This window comes from Tiliqua scincoides, chromosome 1 (assembly GCF_035046505.1).
Source record: "Tiliqua scincoides isolate rTilSci1 chromosome 1, rTilSci1.hap2, whole genome shotgun sequence".
Classification (NCBI taxonomy): Eukaryota; Metazoa; Chordata; class Lepidosauria; order Squamata; family Scincidae; genus Tiliqua; species Tiliqua scincoides.
In genome coordinates, this window is record NC_089821.1 from 221203241 (window position 1) to 221216281 (window position 13041).

General features: G+C 41.2%; 1 protein-coding gene across 3 annotated transcripts in view; it reads right to left on the reverse strand.

The window, feature by feature from the left end:
- PRKN (parkin RBR E3 ubiquitin protein ligase) overlaps positions 1-13041 on the reverse strand; it is an 862188-nt gene that overhangs the window by 397002 nt on the left and 452145 nt on the right. For all 3 annotated transcript variants that reach the window (XM_066616280.1, XM_066616288.1, XM_066616297.1), the window contains one exon: positions 87-202. In XM_066616280.1, the coding sequence (XP_066472377.1) occupies positions 87-202 (116 nt within the window). The remainder of the gene's footprint in view (positions 1-86; positions 203-13041) is intronic.

A 13041-nucleotide genomic window follows, 5' to 3' on the forward strand; every position in this document is an offset into this window, starting at 1 on the left:
AATAGAATAGAAATAAACAGTATTGGAAATGTGGACTGCTCTGCATTGCCAAGGTAGTGTGCCTGGCATTCTTCAAACTGACTTACCGAACATCTGTACAGGTTATACATGAGATGCACCGACTATTTGTTGTAATGAGGTTCAGTGCCACAGATGTCTCGCTGTCAGAGGTTGGGTGTGCGCCACATTTAAAGTAGAATTCCTGCAATATTGAAGAAGAGATAAAAGGAAGATTACATACCTGCACTTCACGTCCTCTCTTTATCTTAGTCTAAGTGAAGTCTGAGGCAGCAGATAAATCACTAGTGCCAACAGAAAAAAAGGTTACTCATTACCGATGCTGTAGAAAAAAATGCCTCACAGTATCTTTGAAAAAAGTATATATTTGGCTCTTAGGACATCCTCTGAGGAAAGAAAACTTTGTAGCTTACATAGATTCTGTGCTACATTTCAAAATTATTTTATTAATGGAGAAAAAAAATTACATACAAAAAGAGTGACATTGATCCTGCAAGGACTGATCCATAAGGGGATATTCTCCCCTCCCCCACTATAGATGTAACAGTCTTCTGTGGAGCAGAGAATTTGCCCATAATCAGGTATTTTTTGAAGTAACAAACATATACTTTCAATCTCAGATGATACAAGTTGGGCATCCCTTATCTGAAATGCTGGGGACCATAAGTGTTTTGGATATCAGATTTTTCTTTCTTTAAGAATACTTGCATATATATATTGAGAGATCTAAGGAATGGGGCCCATGTTTAAACACAGAATTCATTTATGTTTCATATACCCCTTATACACGTAGTCTGAAGGTAATTTTGTACAACATTTTAAATAATTTTGTGCATGAAACAAGGCAAAAAAGCAAAAACAAAGTCATGTTGGCATCCAAAAAAGTTCCATATTTCAGAATATTCTGTATTTCAGAATTCTGGATAAGGGGTGCTCACTTTACTGTTAGGGACAAATCAGGGCTTAGCTTAGGCCTCCTCAACACAGACCTTGAGGTTGGGGCTCAAACTGGATGCTAGAGATGGTGGAGGTTGGGTCTTGAACTGCAGCAGACAGGAGGTTGAGGAACAAGGGGAAAGTCTCCAATGTCAATGAACTAATAGCCCAATCCTGAGCTTCCTGGCTACTGCTGTATCCAGCAGACAGCGGAAAGCAGCTGGAGACCCCCTTCCCCCGGGAAAGCCCCAAACTCTGCAATGCAGCTTCTCAAGTCTGCTACCCTGGTTCCTCCCCACCCCATCTTCCCCCACCCTTGTTCCACCCTCCCCCTGTCCCCAGAGGCCGCACTGCTGGTGGTGGTTGCACTTACCCCCAGTGGTGGTGTGTCCTCTTCCTGCCAGCGCTGGGCTTGGCGCCTGACTGGCACAGGCCGGCACTCATTACTTGCTGGATGCCATAAACGTGCTTTATCGCATGTTTATGGCACCCAGTGCTAATGTAAGGGCTCAGCGCCGGCACCGGACCTTTTTAGGATTGGGTCCTAATTTGGTATAGGACAGATTCACATGTTTGACTCAACTGGGCTATTGTGAGGCTAAAATGCAAGGGAGGGGAGAATCGCACATAACATCCTGTGCCACTGCCTCACACTGGATCAACACTTGCATCAAACTATCCACCAGCATCCTTATCTCCTGATCTATCACATTTAGCTCAGAACCCATTAGCCCAGTGTTTCTCAAACTGTGGGTCGAGATCCACTAGGTGGGTCACAGGCAAATTTCAGGTGGGTCCCCATTTATTTCAATATTTTATTTTTAATATATTAGACTTGATGCTATCATGATATGTGACTGCACCTGGGGAAATGTTACAGACCTGTACTTTTAACAAGCTACTATGTATATGCTTTTACCAATGATAGTCAATGGGACTTACTTCTAGGTAAGTGTGGGTAGGATTGCAGCCCAGGATTTTCCTGCTTGATGATGTCACTTGCAGTCATGACATCACTCCCTGTAGGTTCTGATAGATTCTCATTCTAAAAAGTGGGTCCCAGTACTAAAAGTTTGAGAACCACTGCATTAGCCTATAAGAGTTAATTTTTTGTCCCAATGTGCATTACTTTACAATTACTTACATTGAAATACATCTGCCATTTTGCTGCCCATTCTCTCAATTTGGAGAGATCATTCTGGAGCTCTTCACAATCCCTTCTGTTCTTCACCACCCAGAAAAGATTAGTGTCATTCGCAAACTTGGCCACATCGTGGCCTATCCCCAACTCCAGTTCATTTATGAACAAGTTGAAAAGCACCAGTCCCAGAACAAATCCGAGAAAACATGGACTCCTACGTACACTTTCATATGAGTGATATTGAAATCAGCAAGACTTCAGAGGAAGTGTGCATGGGATTGTGCCATTTATTGTGGTATGACATTTTAATTAGATAAGCCACTGGAAAAGCCCTTGGAGGCTGGGTATTTGTGAGTTATAAGCAAATGAAGAATGAATGAATATGCAATTTGCCTCAACTACAGATAAGCTTTAACAACTACTCTTTGTATCCGGTATGATACTCCTGTTATAAAAATCTATGGCTCACAGACCTTTGTATTTGATACTAAAGGTATCTGGGAAATACTTGCAAAATAGTCACTGAACATTTGGTCTTCAGAATAAAGTCCATCAGTTTCTTTTGGGAATCTATCAGGTTATAACTTTTTTGGAAGTAGTTTAACATGAAAACTTACTACTCAATACAAGGGATCCAAATATGTGAATTTATCCACAAATATGTTTGATTTAAGTCCCCAAGTGAAACAGAATGAATATGCACAGCCACAACATCACATTTATAATTCTAAGTCTTGTGGTTCCTTCATCTCTAGATAAGACACTGTTCTGCCTTGAACAATGAAGTAGACTTTCTTCTATTGCTCCTCAACACTACTTGTCTTGGTTACAAAGAATCACGAGATTCATCATAAAGAATGGCATCCTTTGTATCAGGAAGAAAGAAAGAAACAATTTTGTCATTGCTTGTAATGGGTAAATTTGGGGATGGAGTATACCTGCATTGTGTAGGGTCTGCAAAGGGATGTATATCATATGCTAATATTTTACAATTGTTCTTTTTCCCAGCAACAACAGCTTTCATAACTTTGTTCTTTACCATAATTTTCATTTTCCTATATTCCTGTCTTAGTGGCTGTTCCTTAAAAACTGAAAATATATGCATTGTCATTCTTATATATTACAACCTGACAACTTGCCATCTACAAAAAAGAAAGGGAAATACATCTGCTCAAGAAGAGTTACACATATATTTTGAAATCCTTTTCTGTAATGGTCACAAAGAGCTTCATTAACTGAATATTAGCGGCAGATAAGATACTAAAATAATCATTTTACTCTTGAATACGACTGTCAGTCGAAATTCCTAACCCTTGCCCCCCCCCACACACACACACTCCCAGTTATTCCAACTCTAATGAGTTGACACTGGATCTTATTTTGAATCAAGCTAGAGGCTATTTAGAATTATGCTGCAAACCTAGAATTTCTCAAATAACCTTTGGACAACTGACAAGGTAGTTAAATATTCACAGGTAAGGCAGAATAGGCACTGGAAGAGGATTAAAATTATGCCACCCAACATGGGATCTACTTAAGTAAAAAACGGAGGTTTCACTCCCCCAAAATATTGTTCCTTTCCATCATTAGGTACCATGCTGGAGGGGAAAGATATGGAATGCAGCCTAGCAGGGCAGAGCGATGAAGCGTCAAGTAACCTAGGGCTGTACTGCTCTGATTAGGAAAAGAATAAGTCAGCATTCTGCCTTCTGACCCAGAATGATGCAAAAAATGAGATAGGGCAGATCTGGAAGAAACCAGTGCCTGACTTAGCAACTGTCAAGAGAATAAGGGACCTACACTGGTGGTTAAGTGCAAATCTTCAGATTCTTGGAATAAACTACAATTGCTTAAGTGGAGCAGTGTCTGGTGGAAATGGCTTGAATTCAGTAATTCCCACCTCTTCCTGCTGTTTCTCTTCCTGTCTCCCATTGTCTCTCAAGTACTGCTGAAGTTACTAGATGCTGGAAACCAGATATTCCTAAAAAAGGATTCTCTAAGCTGCAAGTCAGACTAAAAAGGGGACCAGCTTCCTCCTGAAACCAGGAACTCCCACCTCATGTTGCTACTCCTTCCATCTTCCAGGGCTAACCCAGTCAAAAGACGCAGTGAGGCAGGCTGCCTTGGAGGGCAGATGGATACAGACAGCAGCCTGTGCCAATTGGTCACCTCTGTGGCTGCCCTGCCTAGGCCTCCTTTGCCTCTGTACCTCTTCTTCTTCTTCACTTTGCTGCTCTATGTTCTGAAACAGAGTGGGGCCAAAACAAGGAAACTGGGATAAGTACTGGCTCACTTTGGTTTCTCCTCATTTCCTTGTTAAGCTAAGCAGGGTCAGGCCTGGTTAGTACTTGGATGGGAGACCGCCTGGGAATACCGGGTGCTGCAGGCTTATACCATAGTCTTTCGAGACTGAAGGTTGCCAACCATTTCCTTGTTACAGCTCCTGCTTTTGCAGTCTATTTCAAGCAAACAGCAAGAATTGGCAAATCCAGTGCAAATCTAGTTTGACTCAGGTCAAGAGCCTATGCCCCCCATGTGACTCTACTCGAAAATGAGTCCTAAAGGGGCCACTTTCCAAGTCGCCCAGAGCATTTTTGCAACTTGAAAAGACTTGAGTCATGAGTCTTTTTGATACTCATGTCAGCCACGGAAAAAAAAACCCGGAGCAGCTGCCAGTGTGTGAGTAAGAGAGAGAGAGAGAGAGAGAGAGAGCTCTTTAACCAGTCCCCTGCTGCCCCATTCCATCTGTAAACAAGACGAGAGGAGGTGGGACGGACTGCATGAGTGAGGACAGAAGCGGCAAGGGGGAGGAGGATCACGCACAGCAGCTGCGAGGCTTACCAGGACAACTCAATCCTTTGCAGCCCAATTCAGAAGTAGTCCCACTGCATTCAATGAGGCTTCCACCCCCCAAATAACAATGGAGCTTACAGCAGACACGAGATTGGAAAGGAATGATCTCTACGAACTTTCCCCCGCCTCCCCGCCTCCTTTTTCCCTGGGCTTCACCAGCCAATTCCAAGGCAAGAACCCACTTGAACTCTTCCTCCTGTCCTCCCTCATTCAAAGAAAAAATCCAGACTGCCCATCCTTTGTCCTATGATCATCCGTTTCTTCCTATCAGAGACAGGCGAGAGAGCCCACTCCTGCCCCCCCCTGCTCAAATGCAAAAGCAAACATCAACCCTTCCCTGTCTCCTGGCTGGAACTTCTCTGCCATTCACCCAGTCTGAATGATGGCCCCACAATGTTTTTCACATCATGAAAACAGTAAGCAAATACACCCAGACACAGATACTCAAGTCTGCATGCGTGAGGACCAAGTGCTGAGTCAGGGGCCCTTGATTCAAGTGTTCTGCCAAGTCTTCCACGCGTGTGACTTGAGTGTACACAAGTCAGTAAAAAATGCTGATTTTTGCAACTTGGACTCGAGTCACCTGACTCAAGTTCCTATCCCTGGCAAACAATGACAGAGCTAGGAGAAGAAAACCAGTAAACAGGGTGAGCTGGGTGGCATTGCTGCTGAATATCACAGTGGCACTGGGGAAAGAGGTAGCGGCAGTGGCAATCCTGTTCCCTAATTGCCCTCATTGCTGCCACTTTCTCTACTTCCTCAAAACTGAAGCCATGGCGGCAGCAAAAATGGCAGAACAGCAGAATTTTGGCAACATTTCACATGCCATTCCTCTTTGGGCTGGGCCTGCCACTTGAATTTATGTTGGTAACAGCCTAATCTGATACACAGAGCCTCACTAAAGTGTCATTAACAGATACCTAATCTGTGAACGTGGGATGGGGACAACCGCCACAAACCCCTGGGGTTTGGTTCTCCACCATACTTCCCAGCTTGTTAGATGTCATTAACCTGTTGCCAAGGGGGGAAATACTGGAGCCCCTGAACATTTTAAAAAGAACTTACTAAAGTATTTTTTCTTCTGATCACTATTCTTACAAATAAAAGGAGCAGTAGTCACTAACACGAATTCCAATAGTGTTGAAAACATATAAGAGCCTACACAAATATATCTTTATACTAATTTCTCCTAGGATACTAACAGTACAATTCTATCCATGTCTACTCAAAAGTAAGTTCCACCAGGTGCAATGGGGTTTCCTCCCAGGAATGTGTGCATATGATTGCAGCCTAAAATTTGAAGACAGTAAGTGACCACCACTTGAAAAGTATAGGATAGTCACACCAATATCTAGGGGGGAAAAATATATATATATCTGATAGATATCTGGTTTCAATGTTTGTATCTTCTTCAGATCTCTTTAACAACAAAACACCGCAATTAACTTGCAGATACAATAACAGTGTTATCCAAAGCCACATGCATAATCCTAGCAGATCTCTTAACAGCGTTGGAAAAGAAAGTATGGAAGCATTGCTCTTAGAATTATAACTTTTCTCTCCTGGCCTTGCATCTCATTCAAAAATACCTTTGAAAGTGTTTTAATACATTCCCTCACTCTCTCTCTTCTGCAAAGGTCAGAGTTGATATATTAACTGAGACCAAGTGTACTGGATCTGGACAGCCTTGATGAAGAATTGGCAAAGGAGCCTGAGCCCAAAGAGCTTCTATCATGAATAACGGGTCTTTCTTCTTCTTAGCCAGAGGCATTCTGAAAAGGGCAGTGGGTTCAGTCAGTCACTGTACAGACAGAAAGCAGATATGGAGAGAGACACACTCACATTTCTTTCTTCTTTTACTTTTTGTCTATGGTCACACTGAGTATTTCTTGTGCTTCAGAGGCCCTTTGTGTTGAGCAGGCCAAACAACTTATTGCTTTATGTTAGCCTGCAAATGTAAGCTGAGAGATCAATACAATTAGCAATAGTATTAATGCGGCTTGTTATATAATACTTAGCTCACCTGTCTCCCCCCCCCCCCCCAGGTATTATAGATGACATTTTATTTTTTCCCATGTTCAATAAAGTGTTTCTGTACTGCCTGCTCTTCCATTTCTGCTGCAAAGAATATCTGGACTTTTGAAAACCCAAAAGGTAAGGATTTTATTTATCTTAGGCCAGGATTTTATTTCTCACACACTTAGCAACGGGACCCATTTTTTTGAATGAGAATCTGTCAGGATTCACCAGAATTGATATCATGACCGGAAGTGACATCATCAAGCAGGAAAATTTTTAACAATCCTAGGCTGCAATCCTACCCACACTTACCCAGGAGTAACTCCCATTTATGTTAAAAGCATACACAGAGTAGCTTGTTAAAAGTACAGATCTGTAACATTTCCCCAAATGCAGTCACATACCACGGTAGCATCTAACATATTAAAAATACAATACTGAAAATGAATGGGAACCCACCTGAAATTGGCTCGGGACCCACCTACTGGGTCCTGACCCACAGTTTGAGAAAAACTGCTCTAGGCAAAGATATGAAATCTATTGGTATGGTTTTTAAAGTGTAAGGCAGATGTCTGGAGGATGGTTTTTCAAATTATCAGAAAGTTCCAAAAGAGGAATTCTCATTTCCTTTTGTGCTTTTGGAGTAGCCCATGAGGAGAAAACTCAGCAACTTCTCTTAAACAGGGGACTGAATGTTTATGCAGGGCTGAGAGGGATATTCTGATGTGACAAAGGCAGTCTGCAGGGCGGAGAACTGTAAGTTTTTTGAACACTCCACCAAAACTTACCTTTTCTCTGACAGAAGCAGGTATTAATTTAGAGGGAAGGGCAGTTTCTAGACTGCTCAGATGCCTCTGTGAGTTCACAAGCAAGTCCTTCGGGGATGGGCTTTCTCCTGTTGTTTGTCCCTAGTGGAATCTGGTATTCAAATATATGCTGCCTTTGAGCATGGAGATTTTATTCAGGTATCACAGTTCCCTCTTCATAGCTATCACAATAAGCTGTAAATACAATCAACTGGCAACTCCTCAGTCTATGCCTCTTCTGTGGAAAAGTTTCAGTCATTAAAATAAATGGGAATCACTTCAGAGACCCTGAAAGCTTGGTACTGATATATAAGGCTGTGGCCCTAAATCCAGCTATGCATGTACATGTCAGTGAAGTTAGGAGGAACGACACATGTTTAATTGAGCAGATTTGTAGTTATGGAAATATTACATATATTAACTTGCTACTTAAATTAGGGAGAGGCTTATATATGGGGGGTGCTGGATTTCTGCAGCATTGCACAACTACCATTATGAGCTAGGAAACATGCAAATAGCAGGGAAGACAAGGAAAGAGGATTGGCCTCCTGAAAACACCTGTGTTTGCATCAAAGAGATAGGAGAGCTGCTGGAAATCATATCCCAGATTTACTTAGAAAATATCCACTTCTTCAAATCAGAAACAATGTGGATAACTTACCAAGTCAACTTTAAATGACTCCAATTCTCTCCCCTTCCCACTACCTCCCACCCTCTCTTTACCTGTCTGTATGGCAACAGGACACTGAAAAATACCAACACCAGAGCCCATGTAGGGAGGTAGGAGGTAGCACATGAAGGGAAAGCAGGAAGAAACCATGCTTGGTTCCCAAAGATTCAAAGATACACAATTTCCTTTCTTTCCCTTCTCTGTTGTCATTCTGTTAGACCCAGAGTAAAGCTGCCATGTCATTAAAGACCCTCTCCCAGGATACTCCAATATATTTGTATTGCCATAACCACGTAAAAGGACATCAAAGCCCAAGCACCAGTGCATCATTGCTTAAGGTCAAGGACAGAGAGAGAAGGAAAAAGGAATGAATGAAAAGAAGATAATCTTTAGCATGGCGGGGGGGCGGCAAACAAAATCTTCCTCCTCCCTATATGTTGCCTCTATTGCTGACATTTTTATGATGCCCTACTTCTGCTGAGACAGTTAAGGAAAGGGTTGAGAATGGGCAAGAGGGGAGTAGAGAATTTCTTTGAGCTCAAAAATTCCCAGAGCTCTGGAAGTTCTGCTCTCCTTTGCCAGGGGAGGGGAGACAAGAATTCTGATCTTCAAGAATTCATTTCTGAGCCAAGTTAAGCAAAATTCCCCAACATCACTATCACAGTCTCAAAAAATGAACTAAAAACCAGGGAAGGGTGACTCAACTCAGAAGACTCGAACTCGAGTCACCAAACACGCATTTTTGGTCACTTGTGCAAACTCAAGTTATGTGTGCTTTGAAACCAGAAGTGACTTCAGCATTCTGGAGTTTTTCTTGGGAACAAGTGAACCTCTTGTTTATATGAGTGAACCACAAGCATTTTATTTTCTGAGATTAGGAACTCTGTACTCTATTCAACTTTGCAACAAAGTTTTCTCTGTACTGCCAATTAATAAATAAAGAAAATGGAATTTAAAAATTCACTTGTACAATAGCAGCCACAATGTATTATTCTTTGAAAAGACAAACATTCCAGTGAATGCTCTAAAGCTAAAAATAACAGTCCAAAATTGCCAATTCAAAATTCGTTAACATTGTACAAAAGATGATTTATATTTTATGAAAGTCAGTATTGGCTTTTCTTTTGGTCATATCATAATTCTTTGTTGGAGGGGAAATGAGTTTAACTTCTATCAAAGTTTTGCTTAATGGGAAAGTAACATATATCTCATCTTCTAAGTTTTATTCAAAGTTTCCTTTAAGTATGATCAGGAGTTGCCTCACTACAAGAAAAAACATCTTGCCCTGGCAGAATATTTCTTTTCTATATAGCACAACATAAGGCTCTAGTCCTGAAAGCATGAGCACAATTATCTTGTCTTATGAGAACATAGGGATGAAAGAATTTCTTTTGTTCTGTCCCTTTATTATTCCCTGTGGTTTGCTCTGTCCAGTATTCTGCTGATCCTGAACTGTGGTATAACTAGAATAATTTCTAACATCAATTCCACGATAAGAACTATGCACTAGCTTTCAGTTCATTTGTGTCCAATGTTTCCAATGTGCATCAGAAACAGCCAAAAAGAAGTATTGATATACTCTTATATACCTGCATTGAGATCAAAACAATGCAAGAAAATGACAAGGCAAAATGCAGACCCCCTACACACTGATAAAATACCATGAAAAAGAGTCTTGACCAATAGTATGCTGAGTCACATCAAGTGTGATTTTTGAAACATTTCATGCACACAACCATATCAAGATGAGAGGGGAATATTAGCAGTGTGCATGTATGCTTTGGTAATGTTTGGGGTTTGAAATATAAATGAACTGAGGACAGTGAAAGCTGGGGCAAACTGAACATGCAGTGTTTTTCACAAAATAAAATTAGAAACAATAAAAAGCAGAAAAATGTAGAAATCCTAGTATATAAAAATAATCAAAAACAAAACTGAGAAATTCACTACTCCAAAATCTAAGGAAAAATTCAGAGTGGGAGAATTTCAGAAACATCAATAGAGAAAAGTTCAGTTTAATCATTGTAGCATATATATTAAGAAGTGTGTTATTTGAACAGTTCCACTTCACTGAAATAGTCAATATTTCAATATAGAAGGCAATGTACACTCAGTGGTTCCTAATTGAAATTTCTATTATGGGTAAAATTGGAAGGTGGAGGGGCAAATATATTTTGAGGGCGGGGAATTTACTTGTGCAGTGAAGGCGGCACCTTCTTTTTTTCAAAAACTACAGGGTGTCTCAAAAAATGTACACATTAATGTGCTCTAAGTCCGTGGTTCTCAAATAACACCGGGATCCACTTTCTAGCATGGCAATCTGTCTGGGACCCACCGGAAGTGGTGTCATGGTTGGAAGTAACATCATCAAGCAAATTAAAACAAACAATTATAAATAATTAAATTAAAGTAAAACAAATAATTAAACAAGGGGTTCCCTGGTCAACCAAGGAAATTTTATCTGTAGTACGCCTGTAATAACACCTCCTTCCACAAAAAAATCAGTAAGATTTTCAGCCCTACCCAGTGCCCAGTTCAATTTAAGTTCTTATATTTAAACTATATCACTATCAGGACCCACCTAGCTTTACAAGTTTAAAAAAGAAAGAAAAAATCACCTTACCAGCTCAAGCCTCTTTTGGGGGGGGGGTAGGGGGGGAGGACTGCCTTTCAGAGCATTTGTTCACTTTCATCAGATTGGGACCACAGAGGTGGCTTTGCATTCCTCTTTGCCTGACCTGACCACAAGCCAAGGCACATTTGCTTACTCTCAAGTAAACACAAGCATGTGGCTTAGTTGCGCCTTCCATAGGGCTCAAGTATTCATCAGCTTGGAGGGAGGGACTTCCTTCACAGTGTTTTTGGAGGTCTGCGTTCATCAGATTGGGACCATTCTGGTGCCATCAGTTTCCTCTTAGCCTCCCCTTTCCAAAGGAGGCTGTAAATGGCCTCTAAGAGCCTCAGAATGCCTTCTAAGGCCTTCAGGAGGCCTTGGAAGGTAACTCCCGGTTTTTCTGAAAACCCAAAAGTGACGTTTAAAGGTCTTAAAATGTCTTTGGAGGGCTGGGGAGGGCTTGCAATGCCGCAGACGCAGCACCAGTGGGGGCACTGTGGGGGAAAAAAACCTGGCAGCTACCACTGTGATGTGTGCGTGCCATTTTTGTGGCATCAACAATTTTTGCCCCAAAATGCCTTGGGATAATAGACATATCTGGGACATATTTGGGACTCAGACTATATTTGGGAAGAAATTGAAGCTGCCAGGAAGCTTGTCACAGTTTTTTTTGGGTGGGGCTGTATTTTATTCATCCCTTACTTTTAGTAGAAGTTCTTTGCAGCAGATAAGCTCAGTTGAGGCTTAGGGTATTAGGTGCCTGTATAGTTGCTTAAGATATTTTCTCTATCACTCACGGAAATCCTCCTGAGCAAACAAAATCCTTCACCCTCAAGCCTTTGGCTGTTATTCGATGAGATAGCAGCCTTTAGAAATCTCAGCTAACCTTTCCAGTTGTTTGAAAGAGAAGCATCATTCACTTTTTACAGTAAATAATAGTCTACTATAAAAATTCAATAAGGAAAGACCAATGATAAAGAAATGTACATCTGTATAATCAACCACCAGCCCTCTTCAATGGAGGCCAATTGGTTTTTTCCAGTTGTAATGAATGAGTCCTATCCTTTCAAAAAGAGATACTTTATATACACCATTCCTTGGTTTTGATCAGTTCAAACTACATGCTGCACTATAGACCTCAAATCTCAGACAGCCCAACACACTAGGAGGTCACCTTCACATGACTTCATATGTACAAATAATTTTTAATATATAACCTTAAATCTGCAAACATGGATCAACAAATATGAACCTACATTTTTTCTCCCAATGTACCATGACTTCCCAGAGCTTTCATTCACAAACTGTACCATAAAAGCTCCAGAAAGAGCCGTTACAGCAAATCGTATCATTGATCAAGAGATTAATTGTGGATTGGCACAACAGGCCATCTAGCCTCCGAAAGCAGATGTTACAGACCACTGACATGATAGACGGAGAATAACAGGCCACCCAGAATCTATTCGTCGCCACTATAAAATTTCAAGCGATCACAGAGCATTTGAAGGATGCACTGAGGCATACAGACACTGGAAACACCCCAGTGCACTGCCAAACATCTTTGCGGCCAGGACTTTTATGTGATCTCAGTGATGTTGTAGGAGTTTATGCTGGCTTATTGTTACTTATTTACCAAAAAATTATTATGTTACTCAGCAAATTATCTATTCTAAACCTAGGAACTTAAAACAGTACCACTGACATGAACAGAGTTATGGTCATGTTCTAAAACTCTGTATGTTACAACTAGTGCATGCTGTGTGAATAGGAATAATGCAAATTGGCACCTGCAAAATATGAGCAAGGGAATGGGCAGCGAAAGGGAAGGACATCTCTGTATTCTGCAGCAATATACCACTCAAAAGTTGGAGAGTTTCCTTTCCCCCTTTGCTCATTCCCTACAAGGTCACCTAATAATTACTTTGATTAGGAGGTAGATGGGGAGGACAAGTAGCAAACCTGAAGTCCGAAGCTTGAAGCTGCT